Here is a 12,715-nt window from a genome sequence, read left to right as displayed (position 1 = left end):
ACGCTGCTAAAATGACAGATTTTCTTTTTTGGATCTCTGACAGACGGACTTCAATCTCTGAACTCGTAAAGTTCCTTTTTTTTTAGTTTTCGCTTTAGTTTTCCTGATTGGACACTTCCTGATATCTGAGGCAGGAAAAATAGCTTTATATGGTGTTTTTGGGGGTGATAGTTATGCTAATCTCCTCTCTCGTGCACGAGCAGCTGGATACGAACAGGTGGAATTTACGCAGCTCATTTACACACTTTTCCTGAAGATAGAAGAGTTTGTTGAATCTGACGTGACATGTTCGTACGAACCCTTTGTACGAACAAAAGTAAGAGAAATTTAGGATCAGAATACGAACATGTTCTTGCATGAGGCCCAGTATTTGTAAATTTGACTAAGTTATAACCATTTTTGTGTTGGCTAATGTCATTTAGCTGATAGTCATCTTGAATTGGACTGAATGAAAAAAATTAATCGGTTATAAACCAATTCGTTTTTTAAGTTTCATTAAAACTCATCCAGTGGTTCATGAGATCTTTTTGTAAGACAAACGTGGACAAAAACAGTATTGCTTGCCTTTGTTTTTCAGCACAAACAGCCTCTCTGAGACTAAATTATTCTGGAGTACATGAGAGCACAGACCCCAGGAAGAGAAAATAAACGACTTGATGGACAGCCAGTTCCTCAGGTACAAGAAGCCAAAAAGAAAACAAGAAAAACATGAAAATAATTTAGGAAAAAGCCACTTTCAAGCTAAATTGGAACCAAAATGAGAAAAGTGAACTTGCTGAGAAAATGCGAGTCGTCAGTGTTTATTTTTTAAAAGCATCCCAGCTCAGCTTTCAAGGCTGCAGAGAAAGTGCCTAATACAGCAAAAACAGAGAGAAAAAAAAGTATTTGAGTCAGAATATACCCAGACCGGCTCTGAATGAGGTTCTGATTGGACTCCATTATGCACAAGACGAAGTGGGGAGTTCTGCCACGTGGTTAATAATAACTGGTGTTCAGCTAACTGCCATCATTTCAGCTTTGCTTCGCCGTGCTTTGATATGAAAAATTTGTAGGGGATAAAATCACAAAGACCACGTTAAGGCCTTATTGTTCACTGATCAGCCTCTCAGTCCTCAAACCAGAAAAAAAATTACAGCTACATTTAAAATACTTTTCTTATTCTTTGTTTTTTTGTTTTATTTTTTCCAGGAATGGGAACATTGCCTCCAATAAGTAAACCTGAAGCATCGAGCCAGTTCTGCTAATTCTACCAGCAGCACGAGCACAGAGAAGTCACAAACCCACAGACTCAAGTTCACAAACAGAATATATCATTTTTAATTTTAAACAGTAAAACTGTGTGACTTCTGGTAACTGTGGCCACGGCTGAATTACGGCACCAGCGGGTGGAAATGCTGGGAAACCAAGAAGAAGCTGAGAAGTCATTTCTTGATTAAACTTTTAATTATTAAAGGAGTGATTTATTCTGGGAAACAGTTTACATATCTAAACGGAATGAGCAATTTCTGAGCTCACAAACATCTGTAAGAGACATATCACCAAGAGTTAACACCTCCAAAAATGAAATAAATAAATAATAATAATAATAATAAATCAAAGTAATCACTATTCTTTACACCAGTGTTTCCCAAAGTTGGGGTCGGGACCCAAAATGGGGTCCCGAAATGTCAAGGTGGGGTCCTGAAAAGATTTTATGAATTAATTACATTTTTGCCCTAGTTGTTACAAATGAGTGAGATTAGTGTATTTAAAATGGATAAATGTAGTTTAAAAATATTGTTACTATGCCCATGTTTAGTTGACCTGATACAAATGTTTATCACCTAAAAATAGTTGTGGGCACAGGTCTCTGCTACTGTTATTTTGTGGGTCAAAAGCTGAAAAGTTTTGGAACCAGTGCACTTTAGTTCCCAAAGTTGGGCTTGGGACCCAATTATGGGTCATGAAGCACCTTGAATAATCTCCAGAAATCAATTTAAAGGGTAATAAAATAATTGCTGATGTAATATTTTCCCTATAACTATTACAAAAACACAAAATAAGTATAAATAAGTATTTATATTTGTGTATAAGCTGTTTAGATTGTCAAAAAGCCTGTGTTTTTAGGGTTATTAACAAAGTTCATGTACTCAGAACAGTAATATTTGGGCACAAGTTTTTGCCATGGATATTTTGTGGGTCAGAAGATAAAAAGTTTGGGAACCACTGGTTTACCCTGTATTATTTGTTTTTATTCTTTTTGTGTTTGGTTCAGTAAAACAGTGCAACGATCCATTTAAAGAAAAACAATAGTTTGTTCCCCTATTCTCAGCCTGTACTATTTATGTTCTAACTATTAATTTATCTACAGTATGCAGGAAACAAATAAGTTGTTTTACATTTTGTTACTTGCTTTTATTTATTTTTTTTCCTTTACCTAAGTCAGGGATGTCGAACTCATTTTTACCGAGGGCCACATGAGTGTTATGGTTGTAATTAACTTTGATGTTTCGTGTTTAACTTCAACTAAACACAAAACGTTCTGTTCCTCGTCTCATTACAGCTGAGCACTGCTAACAAACAATAACTGAGCTCTACCTGGTACTTCCTGCATAGAAACAACCATTTACATTTGTGTTAGGAATTATTAAAGCAAAGAAAAACAAACAAAAATTATAGAAGTTTTTATTTTTTTAAAGAATTGTAGATACTCTACCATGGTTTGCAGTAAAGAAAGGCAGGGTAATGCAGAGTAACTACAGTCAAAAGATGCTAAAAATATCCAAAATTATCATGATAAAACTGGTTACAAAAAGCTGAAAAAGCCTTTTTTTTAATTCTTGAACTCCTGAACCTATAATTAAAATCCTTTGACTCATCTTGTTGGAGACTGTGAATTTAACTTCTGTCCAAACAAAAGACTGATTTCACCTGATTTTTGTGCTGCAGAAGCCATGTGCTTCAAAGAGTTAAAGCTTTATCATTTTTATATTTTTATAGCAACTGTGCCTAATTAGAGTACATCACCTGTAAGTGACCTGGAGTTTTATCATCCCGTAGGATTACTAGCTTTCTGAAAAACCAACATGATTACAGCAATTTTCCTCCATTATCAGCTCACTAATGGCAACCACTTGTTTCTATTACCTGCCACTCCGATTGATGCGGCGGACAGGCAAATCTGAGGGCTTAAACTCTGGGGGGGGTCATCTATTTTTCTTGGTAAATTCACCAAAATGTGGTCCACTAAAGAGTGGCCGCCTCAGAACACAAACTGCCAGAACAGGAGCTGATGTGACATAACTGATGAGTTTAGATGAGCAATCACAAAATGATGTCAGCGTTCTGCTCAGATCCCAGTTTATTCTGTTCTCCTTAACATTACCGTCCCTCGTTCGTTCGTTGGAGCCCGTTTACTTTCTCTCCATGGTGCCCCAAGATGACTTTAGCTTTAACACGCTCCATTAGGCTTTAGTTTTTACTCAGCAGAACTTGCAACAATTTTACAATTTCAACTGACGTCAGCTAACGTCTTGTTCGACATGCTGATGGATAAATAATGTGCAAACAACACATTGCTCAAGCAACGGTTCTGTTCAATCCAAAATTTCTAACCTGTGGAAATCTGAGACAAAGACATGAAAACAACTTTTACTGTCGGTCTGTGGATCCACTGCTGAAGCTCACATTGGCATGCTACGGATTTAGAAAAATTTAAAATTTTTTTACTTGATATAATCCAAAAACATATACAATGTATTCTGTGAATAGTTCAAACATTATACGTTTTAGCTAATTCCTCTCTGTTGTCACCATCTCTTTGTGTTTGTCCACTGTCACAGAGACGCTTGTTCTTCAGTGAGGTCAATGACAGCGCCCTATATACACACATTACATAGGAATTAGAACCAGAAATGATGAGATTTTTATTTTATCAACTGAAAATTATGCAGGGTCTATTCTGGTTGAAGCCCCTTTAAGATTTTCAAAATGACTTGGATCTTTTCTGTCAAATAATTACAAAAGGGAAGCAAACAAACAAAAAAAACTGTCACCAAGAGGATAAATCTTTAAAATTCATAAAGACACGAGTCAAAAGTTCCTGTAAGAAAAATGAAACAAACTGAAGACCAACCTGCGGATCAAATATTCTTCAAGTTCTGGTTGCTTTGAGTCATGGCAATGATGACATCAGCCCTGGTTCTGATGGTGGTGGGGTGCAACGATACAGGAAATTCACAGTTCGGTTCGATACTTTAGTCTCACGGTTCGATATTTTTTCGATACAAAAAAGAGAAATTCCCATGCCTCTTTTAACTTGTAATTTATTTATATTAATTATGAACATTTATTTAACCTCAAAAGTACAGTTTTTAAATTAAATGTTGCTGAAACAGCAAGTTTCTCAGTGGACCTGCGCTAAAAAATGCAGCCTAGGTGGAGTAGTCGAACACAGATCCACTGATCCTTCAACACAGAGCATCTTCAGGAGACAAGTTGATAAAATAAAATTTAAAAATCTGTAATGTTCGATACAGCACTGTTAAATACGGGTACATGTATTGTTGCACCCCTACTCTGAGCCACACGAACTCCACAGGTTGTTCTGCTTCAGTCAATCAAACATCATTTATTGAGCAGCGACTTAATTAGGGCTGCCACGATTAGTCGATTAATCGACAACTAATCGATTATTAAAATAATCGATGACTAATTTAATAATCGATTAATCGTTTTTTGGGTTTTTTTTGTTCTTTACTTTGTTTTTCTCTCCAAACTGCTTTGACACCTTCCACTGCCACATCTGCCTTTCTGTCCTTGACACACATGCACAGCAGTGGTAACTGGGGTAGGCCGTGGACGTCACAAGACATTATACAGACAGGCTCTGGTATCATGGCTACCTGGCAACGGAGCTCAAAGTGTGGGATCATTTCAAGAAAATGTAAGAGAAACCTGTGCAATATCTGCAGAGCAGAACTTGCCTTCCACAGCAATTATTTTTAGTTAGCATATAGCTAAAATCTAACCATGGTTATGTAAAAACAGCTGCATTCTGGCACGATAAGCTGTATGTTTTATATTCAGTTAACGTATGATCTGATTAGTCGACTAATCGAAAAAAATAATCAGTGATTAATCGATTATAAAAATAATCGTTTGTGGCAGCTCTAGACTCAATATGTTCTGTTTTCAGCTCCTACAAAAGATTTTATGTTTCCGTCTCTTGTTAGGGCTGAAATCCAACAGTTTTGATTAAAATAAGAGGACTTACTTTTTTTTGTCAAATGAAGTTTCTATGTGCATCAACAATACATTGAAGCCAAATGTTCTCATCCAGGCGCGGAGCTAAACATTTCTACATGGGGTGGCACAGGGGTGGCCAATGTGGTTATTAGGGAGGCACATATACATAAAACTATGCCGGGTTTCAAAATTCAAGATGGCTGTAATTTATCTTGTTTTAAGAAATATTAAAAACTTTTGTGTGATTCTAGCTAAGAATGATCCAAAAAACATGCTGATTGTTAGTCCCAAGATAACAAATGCTAATTATACAGAGGGCTATAATTTAGCCATTTTTAAACACGCACAGCTGAAAATAAGCATAGTAATAGCCAAGAAATAACTGTTTACAAAATTTGATTTCAAATAAAAAAATCCAAGATGGCTGCCAAAGCTAATTTCAAATGGCTACAACTCAGCCATTTTTAGAAAAACGGAGTGGAAATTTGGTGCATTGGTAGCCAAGAACAATGTCTATGGCAGAGGTTCTCAAACTGCCAGGGGTCCGCGAGTGGTATCTATGGGGTCCTCAAAAATATTTACTAAAATGAAAATAAAAATCAAATTAACATTATAGTAAAAATTTTTTGAGGACCCCCAAGATACCTCTCACGGACCCCTGGGGTTCCAGGGACCCTAGCTTGAGAACCTCTGCATTAGATGGAATTGCAGTTTCTGGGGTACACATATATTTTGTTGTATAAACATATTTTTACTAAACAATGAAGCTACAATGTTTACTTTTTCACAGGGTTTTTACAAATTTTAGTCACACGCCACTGAAGAATTGCTTTCAAAATACACATTTTCTTGCCTTTGGTTAAAATTTCAATTCAAATCATTCTAATAACTATGATAAGTCTGTTTTAGGAACAGATCACCTGGATTATTATCACAAATAAGGCTGTCTGACTGTAAATATATCTGTCCAGCAGATTTAGTTTTGAGTTTTGTTACAGCAAGATACCATCTGAAATCTTTGGACAGAAGCACAACTCAGCACACACACAAATTTAAGTTGTAACACAATGCATTAAGACGTATTTGGACATATTTAGGACCCAACATTAAGATGAATAAATATTCTTTTATGGTCGAATTGAGCAACAGTACAGACCACGTGATCACAAATTTCAGACCCACTTAACACTGAACTGTTATCTATACGAACTCAGATCGGCTGTCGTGTTCCCTTGATGAAACAGAACTGAAACTAAACCTAAATGATTACATTTCAAAGCCCCTGAAATATTCATATTCAGATTTCCTGGAATAAACCCCGGAGTTAACGGTAGATTATTTACAGTCTTCAATATTGCTTCACCCATGTATACTTATTAATGCAGCTCAAAGGGAATAAACGCCAATAAAAAATAAATACACAGAATCTGAGCTGAAGAGAAGTGTTTATTAATACCTTTCTGCACTTCTTTCACCACCAAGCTATTTAAAATAAACCCTCTAAAGAAAATCAAATTACACATAAGATTTGTGAGCATCATTATTGTAAACAAAGCCGTGTGCGGTTAAAAAAAAAGAAAAACATTCAGGGTGTTCATTTTTGAGCAAGGAGAAAATAATAAGTAATCTGAGGTAATATTGGGAGGATGTAGGGTGAGTTAAAGAGACTTGTTTTTAATCACTCAGGTGCAGATCATATGAAGAAGTCTGATTGAGCGTTGCTGCTGAGCCAAATTTTCTCGTATCACATTTCACTGATTTTTTTCCACAGATGAAAACATCCGTTTGTTTCCACACCTTTATGTAAAACCAAGCATTGTATTCAAATGATCCCCTTGAGGAGAGGCCGACTGATCAGATACCTTAACATGGATAAAAACACAGAAACTCGACGCACCTTTGCCTCGACTTCCAGTCAGCTGCTGACCTCCGACCTCCCTGCAGGACAGAGTCTGTTGAAGCGCAGATGCTGTTGGCTGTGATTTAATCTCGCCTGATAAATTCAGCGCCGTCTCTTGACGCCGTGCCTGGTTTATAAAGTCACTTTCCTGTCTGATTTGTTTTTGCTGAGAGCGTGTTAAGAAAAGCCCTTGAGATTTTCCAGAGAGGAGGAAGGAGAAGAGGCGCACAGGAAGACCTCAGAGTTATCAATGCAGAAGTGAAAAAAAAAAAAAAAATCTGCACACGTACGAAAATCATCAGGATTAAAACAACACAGAGTCACTGTGGCGCTGACAGTATGTGGTAGCAGTCCACATGTTCACTTTGAGGTGCAATCCACAGGAAACCAGAGGCCCCACTTTGTGCTTCTGGACCTCAGCCACAGTAACTATAAAGGTCAGCTAGTTAATGATCAATAACTGATAATTCCTCTACTCACAGACACTGCCCTTACTGTAGCAACATGAACAATACATTAAAAAAATCTAAAGTCTGAACAAGAAAATCCCTTTCTTCCATTCTATAGTGCTTTTTGAAAGCTGCAGTTCAAATGAGGCACTACTAAATGCCAACACTGTAAAAATAGAGAAAAAACAGATTTGTTATTTACAAAAAATAAAATAAAAGTTAAATTATCATCCGAAGATGCTTGTGAAATTTACTTGTACAGGCAACAAAACTCGTTTTTTCCCTCAGAAACATTGTGTCTCTGAAATGTGTTCAGAGAAATCCAATTACTTTTGTGCGACTGTTGAGGAGTTTCATTCCAGTACACGGCAGCTCTGCTTAAATTAAAGCAAATATGACAAAAGCGCGGAATACAAGGTTAACTGTCGGGTTCACTTTTCAGAAAAAGAACATTTAGATCTATTATTCATCTGAGCTTGCATCATCAAAACGTTGTGCTGCATCAAACCCTGATTGTTTGTCCAGATCAAGCTGAGAGTGTCACCTTTTGATTCTTTAAAAAAAAAAAACTACATTTTTAATGTTTTTCCAGCTTTAAAAAAACATTCCCGCTGATAAAAGTTTCATGGTTGAGGTTGTGTAAGTAATGCTGAAATTTCTCTTCAGTCCAAACAGAAACTTCACATGAAAGGATCTGCTTCATTTGAGATTTAAAGATAAAGTTTCTTGTGTTTGACATCTATGTTTGCATTTACTTAACAATAAAGTTGTTCCCTTTAAAACAAGAGCTGTGAAAATTGAGTTATTAGGAAACAAGTAAAACTGGAAAAACCTCTAATAGGAGGGGCTGCTGGTTAAAGAAATGAAACTCTTCAGAGAAATCACTAAAACAGACACAGACAGAACATAACTTGCTGCTGGTGGTGACAGGTGGCTTGGTTCCAGTCCAGCCACAGGCCTTTTCAGTTTCTGCTTCGGTGACGGATCACATGACTCGCGTCACGCTCGGCGTCATGTGATCCCAGAGACGGTTTTTTTAAGTCATGGTGGTGCAAGAGAAAGGAAGGAAGGATGGCATCGCTCACTCTCAGAGGGAGGCGTGTTTGTTTTATGACTCAGCTTGTGGCCATCTGACCTCAGAGCAAGCGGAGGGAGGAGTAACCGGCAGGAAGACGCCGCGTGAATTTCCTGACTCTCATTCCAGAAAAACCACCTCAGCTGAACATGGAGTTACAAACACACAGTTTAACACAGAAATACGTGAGCATAAACAAAAACAAAACAGGCTCCAACACTTTCTGATTATTGCATTTCAATTATTCACAAGGGAACCTCTACTTTTTTTAAAAAATTTTAAAGACCTTATTTTATCTATGGCCCATCACTGTTTCTGTTTAAATTAGAAAAAAAAACTTTAAACAAATCAAAACAACAAGCATCCACTTCATAATTAGTTTTTGAGTAAATCCAGAAATTCTTAAGTGGGTTTAACTGAAAAGTTCGTTAACAACAAATCCATGCAACACTGGACGTATAATCAAACGAGCACAGCGAGGCAGCTGTACACCTCAGGGGTTATAAAATGAACAATATTTCTCAGTTATTGTCTTCTCTATTAGTACGTTTTTCCTGTTATTTATTTAGTTATTTAGTGGGGCGGGGTAAATGCTGTGTTGATATGAGACATTTATATGGCTTCTTTGCATGTTTAAAGTTGCATTTGTGTTTCTATTCCATCTCATGAACTAAGCTGAACTGGTTCATGAGGCAGTATGTCAGCTGCTCTGGGACCAGCGCTGCTTTCTATTCTTGCACTGGTTTGGACGAGGCAAAATAAACCCTCACGGTCAAATCTGCCTTTTAAGATTTCCTGAGTGTTTCAAGCATCTCCGAGGCCAAACTTAACCTTTTTATTGTGCCTGCTGGTCAGGAACCTGCCTTCTGTGTTTCTGAGTCAACCTATGAAGTCCATGTTTTTTTTTTTTTTTTGCAGCCTGGTTAGGTTACAAACAACCTCTTCCTTCCTAAAAGCATAGTTCAGTTGTCTAGAAGGCACTACATGACAGTATAGGCTGAGAATAGAGTTAGTTTTTTGGAATAACTGCTGACAATAGAAAAAAATGTGTTAAAAGAAAATAAAGGCTCACTTAGATGAGCTTCAGCTGATTTGTCATAAGCAACTGCATTAGGTTCAGAAAATCTATAGGTTTAGCGTAATATCTACATTTTGTCACTAATATAAAAGGATTTTTGTTTTCTTTTAAGGACAAGTGTACAAAAATAGGGGGAAAAATGACAATCTGTTATAATAGAACCCTGCTTGGTGTAACATATGTACAGGTAATAGATGGAAAAATATAAACTTAAATTATCGCCTTATTTACTACAAAAAAAGAAAGAAACCATTAAGAAAAAAACAAAACAAAGGAGGACAGTGCAGGTTAAAAGTCTCATTAGCACCTTTGTTTGTTTTTTTGTAGTGAATATTTGCAGCCTAATGAAGAGGTATGAGAGTAGAACTGAGCAGTCTGTGAGAAACAGACCTAACCCAGAGTTCTGCTGGTCATCCACCTAACTCCACATTATACTGATGAGTTACTGTTCTCAGGAAAGTGTCTATATTAGAAACAGTGGAAGAAAACATTAATTAGGTTCATCGAAAGACTTAAACTCCAAAGTGAAATACTGCATTAATCCTCAGATTAAATTCTTCTCACAGTGGATCATGATTCAATCAGCGAGAGAAAAGAAGCAAAGTAATGACGTAATGGTACGAGGGAAGAGTGTTTTCTCCTCGGTGCGGGGACGGGGACAGGTCCTGGAGAAACGAGGGCGTTTCTCAGTCACTGCTGTCGTCTTCGTCCTCGTCGTCCGACAGGGTGTTGTTGTTGAAGTTTGAGCCCGGCAGCGTGATGGAATCTGAGCGCGGCCCGAGGCCCGCGGACATCAGCAGCGAGTAGCAGTGCTCGCACACACGGACGGGTTTGGACGACTGGCTGGGCAGGAGGAATTTCTTCTCCGAGCACGGACCGCAGACCACGAAGCCACACTTCCTGCAGTGGTGGCGGCGGCTGACCGGGGTGAACTTCACTTTGTGGCAGCGCATGCACACGGTCGCCTCGGAGTCGGGCACCCAGACGGCGGCGTGCTCGCCCGTCGGGGCCTTGCCGCTCTTCTGCAGCAACTCCCGCACGCACTTGCTGATGTGGTTCATCCATTCGGATTTTTCCGTGGAAGTGGCAGCGTAGACGGCGAACGACTTGGTGGGCGTCTTGATCAGCCAGCCGTTGCGCAGCTCGCCCTCGTCCGGCACCGTGTCGATGGTGACGCTCTCCAGCGGGATGATGTGCTGCTTGTTGTACTTCTTCTTCTGGATGACGATGTTGCCGTAAACCAGGATGTCGTTGAAGAGGAAGAACTGACGCGCTTTCGGCTTTTTTCGGCAGAGCTTGGTGAGGACGCCCTCTCCGATCAGCACGCGGCCCGGGATGGCTAGAGGCTGGCCCGCGGCACCGAAGCAGCTCTCCACCAATGCGATCCGCTTGGAGTTGGCCTCGCTGTTAGCAAGCCGGTCCACCATCTTCACCTCTCCTGTTGGGGAATCAAAAAGAAGAAAAACTTTGAAACGGAAAATTCTGTTTCACTGACAGCTTTGCTAAATGAAATATTTTCAATCTAAAGAAAAACTCATGGATGTTTATCAAGCTTTAACTAACCTTAATTACTGTATTTATTAATGTATAATACAATCATTTTTGAGCTTAAAAAGCATTAAAAAAATCTAATCACCAATAACCCGTGTATAATACTACCCCCCTACTTTATGGATGATTTTTAGGGTAAAATTTCTAGTATTATACATGAATAAATACAGCAAGTAGTAAGAACAGTGGGTCTGAGCTTTGACAATAATGGAGACATCTGTGACCCACATGACAGCAGAGCGGAATTTGTTGCCTTTTATTTTGGTTTTGTTAAAGCACAGTGAAGGAGGTCAAAGGTCAGTGATGATGGACATCTAAGGGTACTGGCTCTCTGGGCAAGCCTGGAGGGCTGAATACTAAGTTCAGACACAGGAAACAGCAAACATCCTGTGAGACCTGGCAATGCACAACCCCTCAGCTGAGTTTCAGACTGTGTACTTGTTTTTTCCCCCCATTTACACTTTGTTTCCTTCAGCTGTGAATATTCAAATAGTGCCAGTTTTTCTGTATTTGATCTGATGCCTAAATCTTACTATAATGTTACAGCAAGGCTTAAAAGTGGACAGAATATAAACTACCAACAACAAACTGAACCACAGTGACAATGCTGCTGCAACTCTTCAAGATAAATATATACAAGCAAAAACTGTTAAGGTCAACGCTTTCAAGAACTAGAAATAGGTTTCGGCCCACAGAACTAAAATCTGTGCATGTCCAGTCTACACAAACAGCAGGCTTCTGAAAAAATGTTTTTATTTGTATGCACTTGTTTGATGAAATGAAAGGTGGAAGAGTGCACTCAAACAGTAATGTATGCAGGAGGCAAAGTGCTGGTTTGATTTTAATCTTGGTTTCCAGTCCAAAAAAAAAGAGACAAGAAAACCAAAAAGAGGGCACTAAAAACTATGCTAATTAGCCAGCAAATGCCTTCACATCTTGGCTCAATTCCACAGTGATCTGCACACTAATAACCCCGAGTAATGGAGTGAGCTGCCTTCAAAGCCCCGGAGAGGACGGCAGAGCTTCTGACATGTTGCCCAAAGCTGGGCAACCAGCTCCCATCAGCAGAGAGCAGAGGGCACAGAATGAGTGGTATAAATACAGGCTGGAGCCTCCCAAACCAGCAATCAACGCTGAACAGAACACTTTTTTTTTTATTTCAAAAAGGGGGTAGCAGAACAAAAAATGTTTCCTTTGCTCAGCCGTGTTTAAAACAAGAAAGGAAGGCTGTGTTTCAAGTTCTCAAGCTGTTTTCTCAATAAAGCCTAATCCAGGCATTTAGCTAGAGGGGTGTCAAGGTGTCCATACGACACCCCTCTAGCTTCCTCTTATCAGCTAGCTGTCTAGCTAATTCTCTCGCTAAATGCCTGGTTTTACGTCACCTTCTTTTAGCTGGTGACACCTCAGTACACCCTCAGGAATGCACCGATTATTAG

At 38.8% G+C, this 12,715-nt stretch overlaps 1 protein-coding gene across 2 annotated transcripts in view; it reads right to left on the bottom strand.

Annotated features, from left to right (window-relative positions):
• Window positions 1-6,654: 6,654 nt before the first annotated feature.
• Window positions 6,655-12,715, bottom strand: part of plekhf2 (pleckstrin homology domain containing, family F (with FYVE domain) member 2) — a 23,082-nt gene continuing 17,021 nt past the window's right edge. For both annotated transcript variants that reach the window (XM_014030298.1, XM_014030299.1), the window contains exon 2: window positions 6,655-11,166. In XM_014030298.1, the coding sequence (XP_013885752.1) occupies window positions 10,415-11,155 (741 nt within the window). In that variant the 5' untranslated portion in view covers window positions 11,156-11,166 and the 3' untranslated portion in view covers window positions 6,655-10,414. The remainder of the gene's footprint in view (window positions 11,167-12,715) is intronic.

Source organism: Austrofundulus limnaeus, unplaced genomic scaffold (assembly GCF_001266775.1).
Source record: "Austrofundulus limnaeus strain Quisiro unplaced genomic scaffold, Austrofundulus_limnaeus-1.0 Scaffold1036, whole genome shotgun sequence".
Lineage (NCBI taxonomy): Eukaryota > Metazoa > Chordata > Actinopteri > Cyprinodontiformes > Rivulidae > Austrofundulus > Austrofundulus limnaeus.
The sequence above is the reverse complement of the archived record's forward strand: the minus strand, read 5'-3'. Positions and strand labels throughout refer to the sequence as shown.